The sequence below is a fragment of the Puma concolor genome, chromosome F2 (genome assembly GCF_028749965.1).
Source record: "Puma concolor isolate L17-30 chromosome F2, mPumCon1.1.hap2, whole genome shotgun sequence".
NCBI lineage: Eukaryota > Metazoa > Chordata > Mammalia > Carnivora > Felidae > Puma > Puma concolor.
Window position 1 is genome coordinate 56,405,055 of NC_141684.1, and position 18,731 is coordinate 56,423,785.

At 34.2% G+C, this 18,731-nt stretch overlaps 1 protein-coding gene and 1 long non-coding RNA gene across 4 annotated transcripts in view; one reads left to right on the forward strand and one right to left on the reverse strand.

Moving 5' to 3' along the window:
• The window catches only part of LOC147572036 (uncharacterized), a 271,873-nt gene that overhangs the window by 59,087 nt on the left and 194,055 nt on the right, over positions 1 to 18,731 (forward strand). The window lies entirely within an intron of this gene.
• PKIA (cAMP-dependent protein kinase inhibitor alpha) overlaps positions 1 to 18,731 on the reverse strand; it is a 96,732-nt gene that overhangs the window by 8,409 nt on the left and 69,592 nt on the right. The window contains exon 1 of one of the 3 annotated variants that reach the window (XM_086695573.1): positions 5,290 to 5,420. The exons of the other annotated variants lie outside the window; for them this stretch is intronic. Coding sequence (XP_086551699.1) covers positions 5,290 to 5,394 — 105 coding nt within the window. The 5' untranslated portion in view covers positions 5,395 to 5,420. Of the gene's footprint in view, positions 1 to 5,289; positions 5,421 to 18,731 lie in introns of those variants that run through there. 3 annotated transcript variants of the gene reach the window in all.

Sequence of the window (18,731 nt, forward strand, 5' to 3'; positions counted from 1 at the left end):
TTCACTCAGTATACCTACCATTATTTTGTAAGGGAATATGATTTAATGGTTATTATTTAATTAAAATTTCAAAATGCTCCTCAAAAGATCCCGGGTTTAGTCATGGAGTGACTTTTGAAAATCACTCGACCTCCTGGTTTTCCATTTTCTAATAAGTAATGGGACAGCTGAATGGCATGATAGTTAATAACAGCTCAAGTGAAGCTGTAAAAACAATGATCACTCAAAACTATCGCATTTCTAAAATTATGAATTTGGAGATTTCCCTTTGTGGTCATAACCACCTACCATTTTTTCCCCTCTTACTCTTAATGAATGTTCTTCACACTGGTTGAATCTTTAATTCCTTTAACTTTTTTTTAGCTTTCTTTAGGTCCAGTCTGGATCAATTGCTGACCATTTCATGTAACTTCTTATTAGCCTCAAGAAATCCCTTTGACCTACTCTCACCTTGATTTTCCTAAGCCTCACCTAGGAAAACAGCATGGTGCACTTTCTCTGATCTCATTACCTGGGTAGCTAAATGTTACCAGAAAAAGTTACAAAATTGTGCCAATTGGCTCAACTGAAAATTTTTGACTCTATTATTAGTATACACTCTTGGTTGTTCAGAAATTCTTTTGTTCACCTCTAGTTGACTCCTCCTTATGCTTTTCTCTGTGGGAAGGATTCCAAATGCTTCCCAGGCCACACAACCAGATACCCCCTGTCTTAAGAGATGATTTTTCATCTTCTTTCTCTGAGAAAATGTAGGACATCTGCTGTAAATTCTCTTAACTTTCTTCCTGTCTCAAACACATTTCTCTGTAAAACGCTATTCTTTCTTTTCTAAATGAACTAGCCGCTCTCTTTCTAAGGCATTCTCTTGATTCTGTTTCTTATCACCTCCTGTAGGACCTTGCTCCATCCATAATTTTTTTTCCTCAATAATTTGAGTCTTCTTTCTCCTCTGGATTTCTCCTGTAAAGTTTGTAAGCATGTTCAAGTCCCCTTACTAAAAAAAAAAAAAAAAAAAAAAAAAAAAAAAAAAAAAAAACAAGAGCAAAAACAAAACAAAACAAAAATCAAAACAACTAAACCAATCATTTAACCAAACATTCTTTTCTCAGTCTTTATAACTCTTTGCACTGCCATCTCTTTCCTTTATTAAACTTCTCACAAGGGTTCAGCTACTTTTATTTTCTCATTTTCCTTGAACAAACCTTTAGAAGTGCCATATTCCATTGGCTTTTATGTAGAATATTTTATGGAGATTACTTTGAAATGATCTGTATTAACATTAAGTAACTGATTAATTATAAAATTTCTTGCAAGTGCCCATCCTGTTTGAGCTCTCTACAATATATGACATTGCCAGTTACATTCTCCTTGAAACTCTCCCCTAGCACTTACAGCAAACTACAGAGGCAAGATTATTATAGGTATTGTCATAAGTATTATTATAGCTATCTGTATTTGAATTTAGATTTTCCATTTAGTTGTTATGCTATATTTAATCTTCCTGTACTTAGTGTTTCATCTATAAACTGGAATAAATATACTTAGTTCTCAAGGTGGCTATGAGAATTTATGTGGATCATGTATCTAAAGAGCCTAACACAATGTTTGACACATGGTAGGTAGGCGCTGATATAAAACAAACAAACAAACAAACAAACAAACACACAAACATAAATACAACAATCTGTCATCTTACTATCCTGGTTTGGCACCTGGTGGATAGGTGCTGAAATAAATAAATAAACAAACAAACAAACAAATAAAACAGTCTGTCATCTTACTATCCTGGTTTCATCCTATTTTGACTTTTGTATTCTTCACAAATTTCTTTTCCTAGGGGACATTTTTATAGGAACTTAGGTCAGTCCTTGACCTTTTTTTTTTTTTTTTTTCTTTCTAACTTGAATAACTCATCTAATCCTGAGGCTTCTGATTCCTCCCTAGGGATAATGCAAAAGTATGCATCTCTTTTTCCCAGGCTCCTCACACACAAGGTCAACTGCCTGCTAAATAGGTATTTTCACCTGGTTTTGCATAAGCATTTCAAATTCAATAAAAAAGACAACCACAAAACACAAATAGAGTAAACTGGCCTCACCAATACACTGTGTTGGAGCATACTTTTGCTTATTTCTCTCACTTGATATCCATGTCTAATAACTTGCCAAGTCATATTGATTTTTATTTGATGTCACTCATATTTACTTTCTGTAAAACAGGAAAGGCTCGTCCTGGGGTTATAGCTGAGTTTTTCCATAATCTGGAAAGAACCCACTTTTGTTGCTTTAACTTCAACTACTAGCTCTCATACTTTGTATGTTGCTGAATAGCATACACTATTTCTCCAGAGCTTCTCTGCTGGTGTATTGCTCAAGTCTGTTATTCCACCTGGAATGCCTTCCTCTAACAAATCTGCTCAGTGAAATGGATTTAGCCCTCAAAATTCAGCCAAATGCCATCTTCTCTCTGTCTTCTTTCCCCTGTCTCCTCAGCTGGCATTCCCACTGGCCTTGATTTGTGCCTGTACAAGGCACTTAAATTCTAAGTAGCACTGTCTTCTAGACAGATCAGAAGCTCTGAAAAGACAGGAACTACATTTTAATGTTTTAATTACATACAATTCCTAGTAGAGTCCTTTGCACAAAGTCAGTGCTAGATAAAAGTATGTTGCATAGAATTGAACAATGAAGAAGAAATATATTACATCTTTCATTAGTAGCCACAGAGAACCTCCCTCTTCCCTGTTTATACTAAATTACCAAATCCTAAAAATCCAGAATTTTCACATGTACATAATCTGAGGACTTGAGAGTTCTATGGTCTGACCATCTTCACTTAACAGTTAGTTAAGTTCTGGAATGAAGGTCTAGAAAGTCCCAGTTTACTTTTTCTGTCTTACCAGATTGCCTGTATGCGAGTAAGTTATGAGGTTGGATAAAGATTTTGACCTTGGAGTAGTTTAATGTTATTTAGTTATAAAGATATTTTCATTGTCTACTCTACCACCAATTAACCAACACAGTATCTAGGTTCTACATTACTTTGATGATTTAGAGTTTCACATGCACATCAACCTAATAAATGTTATGTCATAAAAGTTTCAGGAAAGGTGAGTTACAGGAATAAATTCATCCCACAATCACTGTTACTGTCTTTCACTCTTAGTCTCTTTATGGCTTTTTAAAACTCAGGCTTTTTTTAAAAGTTTTTTTTTTTTTTTAACGTTTATTTATTTTTGGGACAGAGAGAGACAGAGCATGAACGGGGGAGGGGCAGAGAGAGAGGGAGACACAGAATCGGAAGCAGCCTCCAGGCTCTGAGCCATCAGCCCAGAGCCCGACGCGGGGCTCGAACTCACGGACCGCGAGATCGTGACCCAGGCTGAAGTCGGACGCTTAACTGACTGAGCCACCCAGGCGCCCCTAAAACTCAGGCTTTTAAAAAAGCACAACTGGTATTATTTCCCATCTGATAACAATGCTATGATGTATGCAAAAATATCCTAATTTTCAGATGAAGAAAATAAATCCCAGAAATAGTAAGTGATTGCTAAAGAATACACAGAACTATGACTTAACCCAGGTTGATGGGTTTTGCATAAAAAGGTACTGTATTTTGCAACAAAATCCTTTTTTTTTTTTTTGCCATTATCATTTTTCTTGGTAGACTGTCATAATAATACATGTGCCTGTGGGGGTTTAGTATCTTATTCACTTTGCTAATAGTAGTTTGAAGGAGATTTGAAATGTCAAGAATGAGACAGAAAAAAGTGGTGACATTTTCCATGAGAAGATATGAATTAAAAAGAATGTATACTGTGTAATGATTTGTATATCTGGGAATATTAAAAGATCCTGGCAGTATTTCTATTTATAAAGGGGGGAGCCAACAACTTAATTTGAATTTTCACATGGTATTCTCTTAAGTAACATGAACATGAAATAAGAAACAGGGTTATGACATATGTAAATGTATATTGTGCTCACCTTTAAAATGTGTATATATGGCTGTCAATTGGATTGAAAGACACTAATGATGATTGTGAGAAGAGTTTATTACTATAAACTTCTCCTCTCCTTAAGCACTTATGAAACATATTTACTAGGTTGATACGCTAAGTACTGGACATTCAATTATGGTAGCCATTATAATTATTATTATAATAATAGTTATCACAAAAGTAGCATTTTATTTTTATTACATTTTATTTCTCCGGACAATAGACTTATTTTTCAGTAAAAAGAAAAATAGCTGACAAATAGCATACATATAAATACATGAATGAAGAATACAATTGTATTTTTAGACAAAATATATAGATGTTATGAACTCTCTTTTTTTTTCTCTCTCTCTCTTTCCATGATTATATTTCTTTTAGTGAATTCCCCTTAGGTGCTCAAAAAGAGTTATTTTTACATGCAGGGGTAGCTATGTTATTTTTTCTTTCAGTTAAACATTTAGACACAGCTCTTCAGTTTAGTGCTATGACTATCAGAGACCGGAAATATCTTTTACACTGAATACTCCACTGTATAATGACTTGTAGTTTTGCTTAGATATTTTGGGGAACCTATTGCCAAATGATTATGTCTGATTGATACCTACCAAATAATGATAAAAGTTTTAAAAACATCTAATAAATATCAGCAGCTGGTAGATGTTTAAAAGAGTAGCAATTAGCACACATGGCCTTATAAAAAAAACTAACCAGAATAAAACCTGCAAAATTTACCAAAAGTGGGCTTCAGTAGAGTTTCCTGTTTATGTTGCTTTAATTAGAATTTTGTAGATATCACAAAATGGTAGTACTGGATACAAACAAGATAAAATGTTATTTTTTTATCCAGTTATACAAAACAGCCAATTATTTTAATATTCACAGTCTGATTAGAGAGAGAGAGAAAACATTTTATTACTTAAATGCACCATTTAAAGTTAGATTAATTGTAAAACATAAATTTCCAAATATTGATATCTAAAAATCCAATAAAAATTCATAACTAAGAAACAAGCTCGCTTTTTCTTTCCCTGTTCTTAAAAAAAAAAATCTTACTTTCTCACTCTTTAACAAAAGAAACAGTATATTGGTATTCTAAAAATTCTTCATTTCTCTAATGGATTTCTGAACTGAGATTCATGATTCATGTTGGTCTTCCCCTTGTTTATGCTCTTTACTTTTTTAAACTTCATATGGACAAATTATTTGCAAAAATAAACCAAAAGATTTTACCTTAACAGATTTTACAGATTTAGACAGATTTCAAGAGGATAGGAAAAGTATATACTTACGTCTCCTATATTAAACAAATTGAAGCATTCCACACAGATGTGTATCCTAAAAGAAGTTGGGCCTATGAAGCTGCTAAAATGATTTTTATAGTGACATTGAGTCATGAGCCAAATGGTGACTGGATAACATGCTAATTTTACTCCTGTAAATGGGGACACATGAAATGAGACTCACAGACTTGGAAGAAAGAATGGAGAGAATGCCATCAGCAAGCACTGAAGTCTTCTCTCTAATATGAATGGTATGATCTCTTTTAAGTTTAAAAGAGAAAGAAAATTCTTCCTGTCCCATATTACAAATACAATTACATAACTTCTCAATTGTTCTTTATGAAATCATGCAACGTGTGTTAAAAGCCCCTGAGTAGTTTACTGTGTGCTTAGGGCTTAGTCTACATTAGTGTTTCTGAAGCATTTTGGTCTCAGATATCCATTACATTCTCAAAAATTTTTAAGAACAGTAGTGAGTTTTTGTTTATGTGGTTATATCTGCTCATATTTACCATATGGTATTAAAACTGAAATTTTTAAAAATATTTATTAATTCATTTAAAATATAAATAATAAACCCATTAAATGTTTCCATAAATAATATATTTTTAGTGAAATATATATTTTTGAAAGCAAAAAAAAAAAACTAGTGACAAAGAATGGCATTGTTTTCCATTTTGCAATTCTCTGGCTTAATTTTGTAAATGTCTGGCTTTATAAAAGACATCTGGTTTCTCATGTCTGCTTCTGCATTCAATCTGTCTCAATATGTTGTTTTAGTTGAATTATATGAGGAAAATCTGGCCTCATACAGATTTTTTTAGTTGGAAATGTGAGGAGAGTTTTTTAAATTTTTTTTTTTTTTTTTTTTTTATGTTTGTTTATTTTTTTGGGACAGAGAGAGACAGAGCATGAACGGGGGAGGGGCAGAGAGAGAGGGAGACACAGAATCGGAAACAGGCTCCAGGCTCTGAGCCATCAGCCCAGAGCCCGACGCGGGGCTCGAACTCACGGACCGCGAGATCGTGACCTGGCTGAAGTCGGCCGCTTAACCGACTGCGCCACCCAGGCGCCCCATGAGGAGAGTTTTAATAGCCTTTTCAGATGATTGTGGATTTTTTTTTTCTGCAATGTGGAATCTGTAATCATATCAAATACTTTCCATACTCTTTTATTGAAAGTTATTGTCTACCTTGTACTTTAAATGGATCTTTGCTTATGCTTATTAAATAAATATATATATATACATACACATACATACATATGTATGTGTATATATATATATATATATATATTTTTTTTTTTTAATATCAAGCATTGGTCATTTGGAGGATATTGGTTCACTAGGTTATACAAAATTGCCAAATGGTACTATATTGTACAATATCACATTTGTTGGTAACACCACCTAACTCATCAGCAAAGTCTTCAAGAACTGGGAAACTGACAAGGTCACAGGGACAGATAATAAGTTTTTCAAAATTATAATTTTTGTTTGAAAGCTCAGATTTAATCATTGGCAACAGACACAGCGGAGTTTGCTCCCCTTGAAGTGACAAGCTCACTTTGTTCATTTTCAAGAATATCTCTGCCAAATATCCAAGTTTGAAAAACCACAGTTTGCCTGTTAGTTGTTCTTTCAAGTAAAAATGGTGATTTATGAAAAGTGGCTAGTTCAGCTCTCAACCCAAGTAGTCACCCAAGTACTTGACTTGAGACAGCCATCTACTTTGGTGCCTGGCAGAAATGCTTCATGTGACTTTCCATTTCATCACAAAGAATATTCAACAGATCTGTATTCGAGGGCCAAGATTTGACAAAATTAATATTTTTTTACTGCTTCATCAAGTATATCTGTAGGTAAATCTAGTATTTATAAAATATTAACTGTGAGTGTATGGTGGTGTATAAGAATACCAGGGTTACTAGTGGAGTTTGGTGTTGCTGACTTGATTCGTGCTAAGGTGCCAGTAGTTTTTCCCACCATGCTTTTGCACCACTTGTGCAAATGTCTGCCAAGTAAAAAAAGCAAATATCATAATTATGAAAATAATTTTGAACTTGTGAACCTACTGAAAGTATCTCAGAGACTGACTGAAAGGGTTTAGGAGACCTACAGGAAAGTTTCCTAGAAGGAAACTCTATTGTAATGAATTGTAAAGAATTTTGCAAAGAATTTAGCAAGCAAATTGTTCATTCCTAAAATATTCTGGAAATATCAGCTGTTTTATTTCCATGCTAAGTACTACCCATCTTTTTCTCTTTTCTTTTCCTGTATAAAGGTACTACTTATTTATCTAATTCAGAGTTAAGATTCTAGTAGCTTATTCCCAAAAAGCAAGCCCTTAATCTCACAAAATCAGAGGGCTTCAGACTAGGTCTCTTGAGCTCAAAACAGAGTTCCAGAACTTGATGCTGCCTCAATTACCTTTTTCCTTGAATTGAACTATATTCTAGTTATACTTGGAGCAAATCTCAGCAAGGAAGAAATAAAAAGACCACAGCCCTATAAATAGACACGATTTAAAAAATTCCACAAAAGTCTCCTCTCTTAAGGTGTAATTCTAATTTCTGCACCAAGTCATGACATTACATGCTCTAAAGTATCATTTGGTATAATAGGGACAGGTATTGCACTTCAGAAGAGTTTGGATAGTGTCCTATCAAAAGCATACTTTCAAAAAGTAATCTCATATACTGATTTATATCACAGAGAAGAGGCAACATGTATTAACTAGGTGAAGCCAAACCTTTTTTTATTCTGATTCCAAGGCAGTGATCTTTTCATTACATTCAAAACATTGCTAGAATGCATTTTACCCAATATGAGAAAAATAATAGAAGGTCTTTTGATGGTTTTCACAATAAGATTTTGACTATTAGAGATGCTATGCCATCGACCTTCGTTGTAGGAAGTTCTTCAATTTCTCCCTGATTTTCAGTATATAAAAAAATTCTCAAGTTCAAAAAATTTCCAATTATTTGATACTAATGATTTTTCTTCTCATTCTTCTCTCTGTTCATCAATTCATCTCTGATCTTAGTGATGTGATAATTGTTACTCTTATGCCTTCATTCAAGGTTCTATATATAGAGAGAGATACAGATCTCTCTGTATAGATAGATAAACATAGATATATATATTTCCTTTTTTAACGTGGGCAAATTTTCAAATTGTTTTTGTAAATTCATAATCTAGTAATTTGTATCATTACTTAATTTCTTGTCTGATTCAAATCTGTTTTTTTTTTTCCTTGCCACAATACTTAGCAAATCAAAACTTTGTAATGAGAAATCTAAGCCTAAAAGTGTTATAAAGCCAGAAGCACAGGGTATATTCCTTTAGGAAATAGTTTCACTAATTAGGCAACAAGTGACCTCAAAGCTACTCATAAATCCCTTTGTTCATTTCTTGCTGACCTCTTTATCATCCCTAACAACAGCAGTTTCTTTATTTGTCTGTGCTTCTCAAGTCTTATTTATATTTCAAATTCTTTCAAATTCTTACTCTTCATAGAAAATCTTGCCTAATGACTCTATGAAAAGATCAAGGTCATCCTATATAATTTTCTTCAATTCCTCTTTCTTTATCCTCACATCAAAACTGTCCATCTCTTTATTCAAGAGTCTTTTGCCCAACATTAATATCTGACTGGTGTTTTTGATTCTATCTTCTCTCCCATTATTGTTCCTTCAATTTTGCTTCTTTTCCCTATTTCTCTAATGCCTATAAAATTGCTTACACTTCCCGTGTTATAAAATATATTCCATTTTTTAACGCTGTATGTTCTTTAAGTCACTCACTTGTTTTACTTTCATTTCCTCCCAAACTTATAGGAAAAGAGGTAGATACTAATTTTCCCTGCTTCCTCTATTTTTCTTTGCAGTTTGACTTACGTTATTTATCAATTTACCAGAACTGCTTTCTCAAAGAAAAAAAACATAGATTAATCACAAAATTCAAGGTTTTTCACAGTAATCATCCCTATCAAACTGTATACAGAATTTTACATTGTTATTTCTCTTGAAATGTTTTTCCTCCTTTGGCTACTGTAGTTACTGCTGTTAGTTTCCCCATAGTCTTTTCCTTAAATTTCATCTTGCTGTTTCCCCCACTTATCTCTTAAATAATATTTATTCTTCTTGTTGTTGTTCTTTATGTTCTGTTTGGTAATCCCATTTACCCCAGTAGTTTTTTTTTTTTTTTTTTAATGTTTATTTATTTTTGACAGAGAGGGAGACAGAGCATGAGCAGGGGATGGGCAGAAAGAGAGGGAGACACAGAATCTGAAGCAGGCTCCATGCTCCAAGCTGTCAGCACAGAGCCTGACATGGGGCTCAAACTCACAGGGCATGAGATTGTGACCTGAGCCGAAGTCGGACGCTCAACCGACTGAGCCACCCAGGCTCCCCTACCCCAGTAGTTTTAACTGCCACTTGTATATATAGATGACTATCAAATCTATAATTTGGGGGCCTGATATTTTTCTAAAGTATAGCTTGAGAATTTTTATTGCCTATTGAAAATCCACCATGATTGTCTTCAAAAACACAAATTCAGTAGGTTCAAAATGGAATCCCTTTGCTGTATCTCCACCTCCACCTCCAAACTATTCATTCTTCTCATTATTTTAGTGTATATTACCACTATTTCGTCAGCCACCTACGACAGATATCTTAAAATTGTCTTCAATTACTCCATCCCAATAACTACTCACATCTCATCTTTGCATCTAATAATTTTTCAAACCTCATTATTTTAATTCTGTCTATTCAATGTCTCTCTTACATTCTTCATTTCCATTTTTTCTCTGGTCACTACCTTCATCATCTGTTTCTTGACTATTGGAATTATATGCTTACTACTTACTTATCTAAACATATTCTTCTCCAATTTATGCTTTCCACTATCACCAGAATTAACTTTATAAAACATAAAGTACTCAAAAATCTTCAATGGTTCCTGGAAACCCACTAAATATAGTTAAAATTTTTTGCATGGTCTTCTAGAATTTGAAGCCAACCTACTTTACCTTTCCCTACAACTACCTCTCTCATGCATATTAAGTTTCATTCATAGCTAACATTTGCAGTATGTCTGGTGTTCTTATGGTTTTCTAATCTTGTTTTCCTAACCTAGAATGCCCTTCTTTCCCAATAACAACAAAATCCTGGTGATCTCTCAAACCAAATTTATAAACTACACCCTTTTCCCATCTCCAGGTATAATGAATAATGTATTACAGTGTTCATTTAATTTGGCGCTATGCAAGAATTATTATTTAATTATTTTCATATCACTCTTCTCTGTATATTATATTTTTCCTGAGATCTGGGTCTTTGAATTTTTAGTCCCTAACAGTGCTTGGCACAGGATTTTGTATATTGTTCTTATATCTATAAGAAATATTTTGTAGATTTTTAAAAATTATCTTACTCAAAATCCTCATTAGTTAAGTAAAATTATCAAGGTTATACCATTGTCAATAGTAAAAGTAGGCTGAGGAAGCATGGTTCCTTATTTTTATTCAGTTCTTTTCCTGTCTTGAAGACTTTTCATAAATTTAAGGAGGTGAACTATAATCATTTCCTGTAATACACTTTTTTTCTTCTGTATATTCTTAATTATAACAGGATTAAAAAAAATAACAGCAACAAAAAGCACACTAGAATTCCTAGTAATCTGTCCTATTTTCACTGTGCTGAGGGTTACCTTTTTTCAAGGTGGTTTTTTTTTTTTTAATATATAAAATATATATAATTAAGTAGCAAATTAATGCATGGAATGATTTGTTCTGTCCTCTTGTTAGAGCTTTTTACATCATTTACTTAATATTTCAAAGGGTTTATAAATCATTTATCAGCTAATCTTTGCAACATCCCTGCTGAGACAGTCAATTAGCTGAAGAAATACTGCTAGTTGGCAAGTGACAAGTAATATTACTTGCACATTATAGATGAAGAAACTAAAGCAGAGAGAGGTTAATCAAACTGACTATGTCTTACACAGTCTCTGGTAGTACTGATGTCAGAATGGAAGCCTGGGGTTATTCACATCAAAATTATAAAAGCATTAAAAGCCTGGGGCTGGTGCTGTTCTTTGTTATATAATACTTTCTAAATCTTTTGTCTTCTCTCCTCCTTTTCTGGGTCTATATGATTCCAAGGAGGAAAGATAATTTGAAAATCTATACCTTCTTATTGAACTAAGACTGTTTTTTTTTCTATATCAAATAAATATTTAACTTTTGAAAGGATGTTAGAACACTGACACATTTCTTTTCAAAATAACTCATTCTTAACTTTTCCGTCTTCAAAATAACAATGAAAGGTCAAATCAAGCTCAGTAGTATTTTCTGGTCTGCTCCAAGTTGTAACAATGACCATAAAAAGAATGAAACAGTTATTGTTTACTAGTGTTTTATCAGTAATAACAAAATATCAGCTATTTGCCAGATTCCATACTAAACAGTTTATTAGAATTATATAATTTAAATTCTCAACAACTCTATCAAATAGAGTATTCTCATTATCTCAATTTAAAGATGAAATAACAAGGGTCTGGAAACATTAAGTCATGAAACTGGTAGGTAATTTAACCACTTACAAAACCAGTATGCCATTTAAGAGCATAAGAAACTTAATTTTCTGTTGATGGTTTGTCAGCAATATTTCTTTTAAAAGTATGTAAACAGTTCACATACTGTTTTGAGGCATTACTTTATAGGATGGCATTTTATTAACATCCCTACAGTACCTTGTTTTTTAATACTATCATCTGATACACACATTAAATGACACTACCATCCCTTCCTTGGTTTCTTTATTTGTTCTAGAAACATTTTGCATTCCAGCTCCCACAGATCTGGTCTACTCATGCAGGTAATGGTCCTCATCTTTAGCCACCTCAGTCAGGGCTGTTCAGCCTTGTGACACTTACCAGGGACACTTACCAGAGTTTGAGAAGGACTTATTAAACTGACACCTTAAAAAAATGGTTTCAAAACATGAAAGAAATCTGCAATACTGCGATAAAAACTTGTCTAACGAGTTTTTTTGAACACTAGTATTTGTGCAGCTTATCAACTATAGTGTTGCTCAACTCTCATAGAGTTAGTTATCAATAAATTACAGTAACTATGTGATATGGATACTTTTTTTTTTAAGTTTATTGTGTGTGTGTGTGTGTGTGAGAGAGAGAGAGAGAGAGAGAGAGAGAGACGGTGAGAGTGGGGGCGGGCAGAGAGAGGGAGAGAGAGAATCTCAAGCAGGCTCTGCACTGTCTGAGCAGAGCCTGATGCAGGACTCTATGTGGGGCTCAAACTCCCAAACAGTGAGATCATGACCCAGGCCGTAATTAAGAGTTGGATGCTTAACCAACTGAGCCACCTGGGAGCCTCTGATATGGAAACATTTTAATACAACTGATAAGATGTCATGTGAAGCTTCCAAAAGTGCAGTTGCCTAGGACTGAGGAATCTTTAAAAAAGGCCCTACTCACAACGAACTAGAAGTGACTTCAGTAGGAGGCTGAGGCAGAGATCTTGGGCCAGGGAGTGAAAAAGCAGGCCTACATTGGAGAGAGCTGTCTAGTATAGGAGAGCCAGGAATTTGACTTTTTAAGTGAGGAGCATGAAGGTAGGTAGGGGGCCCTTCAGTAAGAATACTGGGATTGCTTCTAGAATTCTAACTTAGATGAATGACAAGATGGCATTCTTTGGTAAATGCTAAAGGAAAAGCAGCAGCAGCAAAAGTCTAAGAATGGCACGTTAAGGTATCGCAATGCCACATTTAAAGTAATTTGGCATTCTTTTCCTTTCTGCATGAATGAAAATGCATTAATTGAAAACCCACATTTACACACATGCTAATATCTGCTCTTCCGCAATCAAGTATTTTCTGCATAATGTCTAAATATCTATTCCAACTGAAATAGTACTTAAGCACTCCAATACTCCTTTTTTCAGCCAAAAAGAAAAACAGGTGCTATGATTATGTTTCCATATATTTACGTATATATATCACCATTGCCAATTCATCTGCTTTGCAGATATGAATTTTCTATATGGTATTCAATATCTCCCTTTATTGAAAATGTCCTGTTCAGTATATTATAATAAATGTTTTTCATATTTATTATATGTCTGAATGTTATCTCTTTATTAATGGAATGAACTTCAGCACAATGTTTAATACTGTTTTTCTCTACCATCATTATATTTTAAGATTTTCCATACATTACCATGAGATTTTCAGATTTATCAGGCTTTTTGAAGTCAGTGGGATAGGCTCCAGAGAGAAAAGTGAATGCTAAAGAACAGCAACATGCATTAAATACTTTAACAAATTGGGGCGCCTGGGTGGCGCAGTCGGTTAAGCGGCCGACTTCAGCCAGGTCACGATCTCGCGGTCCGTGAGTTCGAGCCCCGCGTGGGGCTCTGGGCTGATGGCTCGGAGCCTGGAGCCTGTTTCCGATTCTGTGTCTCCCTCTCTCTCTGCCCCTCCCCCGTTCATGCTCTGTTTCTCTCTGTCCCACAAATAAATAAACGTTGAAAAAAAAAATTAAAAAAAAAATACTTTAACAAATTAAGAAAATATTAATGTAGCCATTGAGAAATATATATGATATTTATGCCATATACAGTGGATATATAAATCGATAGTTTCAAAATGAGGTAATACACAGAACTATATTAAAATATGACTTTTAGGGGCACCTAGGTAGCTCAGTGGCTTGAACCTCTGACTCTTGATTTCATATCTTGAGGTCATATCTCACGGTTCCTGAGATCCAGCTCTGCATATGGCTCTGTGCTGACCATGTGGAACCTGCTTGGAATTCTCTCTCTCCCTTTGACTCTGTCCCTCCCCCCGGCTCTCAAAAATAAATAAATAAACATTTAAAAATAAGATATAATACAAATTTTAGTAACTTTTTATAAGGTGAGAAGACAAATAATAAGTGCCTTTTTGTCTGGGAGACAAGTTGTTATTCTGGAAAACCTCATGACATTTTGTAGATTATCAAAATCATTTTGCTATCAATATCAAGCATCTCTAATATCAACTCTATTATCAGTAGTTTAAATTATCATTATTACTCAATTGCATTATTAGTAACATTTAAGAAACTATTTAAAGTGGTAAACATTGGTTTTAATAAATAAAATACTACTTATGAAGTTACAGTAAACTGAAACTAAGAGATCTCAAGAGGGTGGAGAGTTTCTATTTTTGTTCGTCTTCCAAATTTCAGAGAAGGATTATATGTACAGTGTAGGGTACTAACTAAATATGTAACAAATAAACTTTTAGACTTTATTACCTTGTGGTATAAATTAGGATTTCTTTTGTATTGACATAACTAGAACATTTTTTATTTCAGCACTATGAATTATTAACATCTTTGGCTAATTTCCAGAATGTCTGTGTCATCCAAATTTATTTGAGTGTTAATTAGGAGACCTCATGCTTATCTTCTAGGCTTTCACTTTTGCAAATCACTTCATTAATTCACACCAACTTTTGATAATTTATAGTACAACCAAATAGTATAAAAACACATAGAAGCATTTGCCAAAGAACTCTAAGTAAAACAGGTCTCAGAAGACAAATACCATATGATTTCACTCATATGTGGAATGTAAAAAAAAAAAACAATTGAATAAACAAGCAAACATAAAACAGAATCAGACCTATAAATACAGAGAACAAACTGATGGTTGTGGGGGTGAGTGGGCAAAATGGATGGGGGGGAGTGGGAGATCTAGGCTTCCAGGTATGGAATGAATAAGTCACCGGAATAATAGGCACAACATAGGGAATACAATCAACGATATTGTAATAGCATTGCTTAGTCACAGATAGTAGCTACACTTGTGGTGAGTATAGCATAATGTGTAGAGATATTGAATCACTATGTTGTACACCTGAAACTAATGTAACATTGTATGTCAACTATACTCAAGTAATATAAAAAAGAATAAAAAAAAAACCAGATCTCAGATATGAAAATAGAGCCATGCTTGGTTATACTGCCATCGAAGTGCTTCAGCTGAAGTGAGACCTTCAATCCTGCTGCGTGTGTAAATCACCTAGGGTGGCTTTTAACCTCACCAGTGGCTGCCCCCACTATTATATCTGATTTTTGTCTACATGACAGTAATAATTTTTTGATTGAAAACTTTATTTCATTGGTTCCAAAGGCAGCACAATAGTTGATAGGAAATGGTTGTATATGTGTGTGTGCATATGTGCACACACACAATCTCTAGTGCCTTTAAAATTATGGGACAGGGTTAGGGCACCTGGGTGGCTCAGTTGGTTAAGCATCTGACTCTTGATTTCAGCTCAGGTCATGATCTCATGGTTTGTGATATTGATCCCCATGTCAGGCTCTGCGCTGACAGTGCAGATTCTTGGGATTCTCTCTCTCTCTCTCTCTCTCTCTCTCCTCCCTCCCCCACTCATGTGTGTGCATGGTATGTGCACACACTCTCTCTCAAATAAACATTTAAAAAGTTATGGCACAGGGTTAATCATAAATATTCAGCTAAATTCCATTTGTCAGCTTATTAAAGTGCAAACCAACAGAGAAAATAAAGACAAGTCTTGTTTTTTTATTTATTAAAAAAAAAAAGTCTTGTAGAAATCATTAGGAATTTAATACAAAATAGCGGAACACAAAAATTGTGTTGCTTTGTTTACTCCCTAGTCTGTGGCAATGCAAACAACAGAAGTTAACCTGGAATTTAAATTAAGTTCGGTTATACTGTATTAGGTATAGCCAAACATTAACTTGCCATTAATTTTTTCCAAACAAATCACATTTTTGTTCTCTTCTTTTTCTCCCCATCTCCCTTGGAGTTACTACTTACTCTACTCCTTACCATATTGCCCCTAACACTTGTCTCCTCTACTAGAATGTGTTTCTATGCTTATTACTATTCAATAATTCAACAGTAAAATACTGTAAATGTAGGCAGAGGCATTTTAAGAAGCAAAGAAAATGCCCTTACACATTTTTAACATAGTAATATCATATAGAAAAATTTTTTAAATTTAGTATAGCTAAATTTTACAGATTGTTGTCAACCCACTTAAAGAAGTAAGAGGGATAAGGCATAGAAAGAATGTGTTGTTGAGGGTGATGAAAATAAGCAGGTATTTCTTTTTCTTTTTTTTTTTAACATTTATTTATTTTTGAGACAGAGAGAGACAGAGCATGAGCAGAGGAGGGTCAGAGAGAGGGAGACACAGAATCCAAAACAGGCTCCTGGCTCTGAGCTCTCAGCCCAGAGCCCCATGCGGGGCGCGAACCCACGGACCGCGAGGTCATGACCTGAGCTGAAGTCGGACGCCCAACTGACTGAGCCACCCAGGCGCCCCGATAAGCAGGTATTTCAAACTACTACCTGCCATCCATGTTCAGTAGATTTAGAAGACAGAGGTTTGAGTGCCATCATTATTACTTATTTACCATTTGATGCTAGGCAAAATACTGAATTTCTTGGGCTTCAGTTTACATGACTCCAAAATGTGGGTTCCCAAACTGAGAAAATACTTCAAAGCTTTTCTAGGCCTAAAAGTCACCGACCTTAGTGTCCATGTGTCCTTTATAAAGGCCAAGTTTTCACAAAAGATAGTATACTTCTAAAAGCTTTTAGAGAAAGGAAAGGCTATATTTAGAGAGTCTGTTGAGTGTCCCCGGGTGTTCTCAAGTCTTACTACTATTTTTAGCCAGGTGTAGGCCAGTAGGACAACACATTTGCTTTAACTAATGACTGTCCAGTTTTCTTAGAGTCAAAGGTAAGTTTTTCATTATTCCAAATGCTGACTTAGTAAATTGTTGAAAACAAGAATTATTTCAATTTTTTTACTGAATTGGCCTGCTGTTCCATGGTCTGACCTGAAACGTGATTTAAAAGGTTGTATTTCGGTTTGGACAGACAGTCTTTATCCTGCTGTTTCATTAGAGACATCTTACAGGATAAACACGTGCAACCGTTTTGAGTTCCTGAGTCCAAGTGTTCCTTATAGTGTTTTGTTTTGTTTATGAATTGCAGGCCAATTTACTCCAATTTGAATGCAGGTAGGAATTTATAAATTTCTTCAAGAACCTATTTTCATTCTTATGTATCATATTGATTTTATTTTAATACAGAGAAGACTTTACCAGATTCATAGATATTTCATAGATATTTGATAGAGCAAAAAACAAAAGAAAAAAAAAAAACATCATTAGGAAAAAAACCCAGAAACCTCAAATGGAAAGTAATACAACCAACAGAAGTATATAGTGCTAGTAAGAGTAATTAGCACATGTAGACTGAGAAGCAGACTATCATTGTAAAGTTTTAACTATGCTAGTTGCCAGCAGGAGGAGGATTACTTGACTCAGAAATCTTTTCCTTTATCTTTGTAATTTTTTTTTAATAATCTCAAAACTAACAGAAAAGTTGAAATGACAATGAAAATAATTCATCACCCAACCCATTTGAGAGTAAGTTGCCAACATAATGCACTGTCACCCTCAAAGACTTTAAGATTTCCTACAAACATATATCCAAGTATAATGATGAAAATCAAAATCAAGAAATTAACATGACACATTACTACCGTGCTATCTAATTTTCAGACCCCTTTTAAGTTTTGTCGACTATCCCAGTCATTTCCTACAAAATAACAGAATCAATTCCAAGTCCACATGTTGCATTAAGTTATTCTATCTCTTTAGTTTTTTAATCTGGAAAATTTTCTCATGCTGACCTTCATAACTTTGAAACTTTTAAAGATTACAGACCCAGATATTTTGTGGGATTTAGCTGTTTGTATTTGTCTCATGATTAAATTTAGGATATATATAGTTGGAAGGAATATCACAGTAGTAAATCTCTATTCTTAGTGCATCCTATCAAACAATTTTGGCAAACTTTTAATTTATACCCTTACTAGGATATTAATTTTATGTATTTGGTTGAGGGGTGTCACCCAGTCTTCACTATAAAGTTATTTTTTCTCTTTCCCTCATTCATAAGTTTTATGGTAAGGTACTTTGTGAGTATGTAAATATCCTGTTTCTCATCAAACATAATTTATTAAATTTAATTATTTACATCAGTATGAACTCATAGAGTCCTATTTTATTCAATGGACTATAATTTGTTTCTATCATTATTTATTTTGAGACTTAGATTGTTCAAGATTTGCCCTGTGGGAACCCCTTCAATTTGGTGTATATGTCTTTGGGTGTTTCACCGTTCTTTTTTTTTTCTTTTTTTTTTAATATTTATTTATTTTTTGAGAGAGAGAGAGAGAGAGAGAGAGAGAGAGAGGGGAAGGGACAGAGAGAGAGGGAGACACAGAATCCGAAGTAGCCTGCAGGTTCCAAGCTGTCAGCACACAACTAGATGCAGGACTTGAACTCATGAGCTATGAGATCATGACCTGAG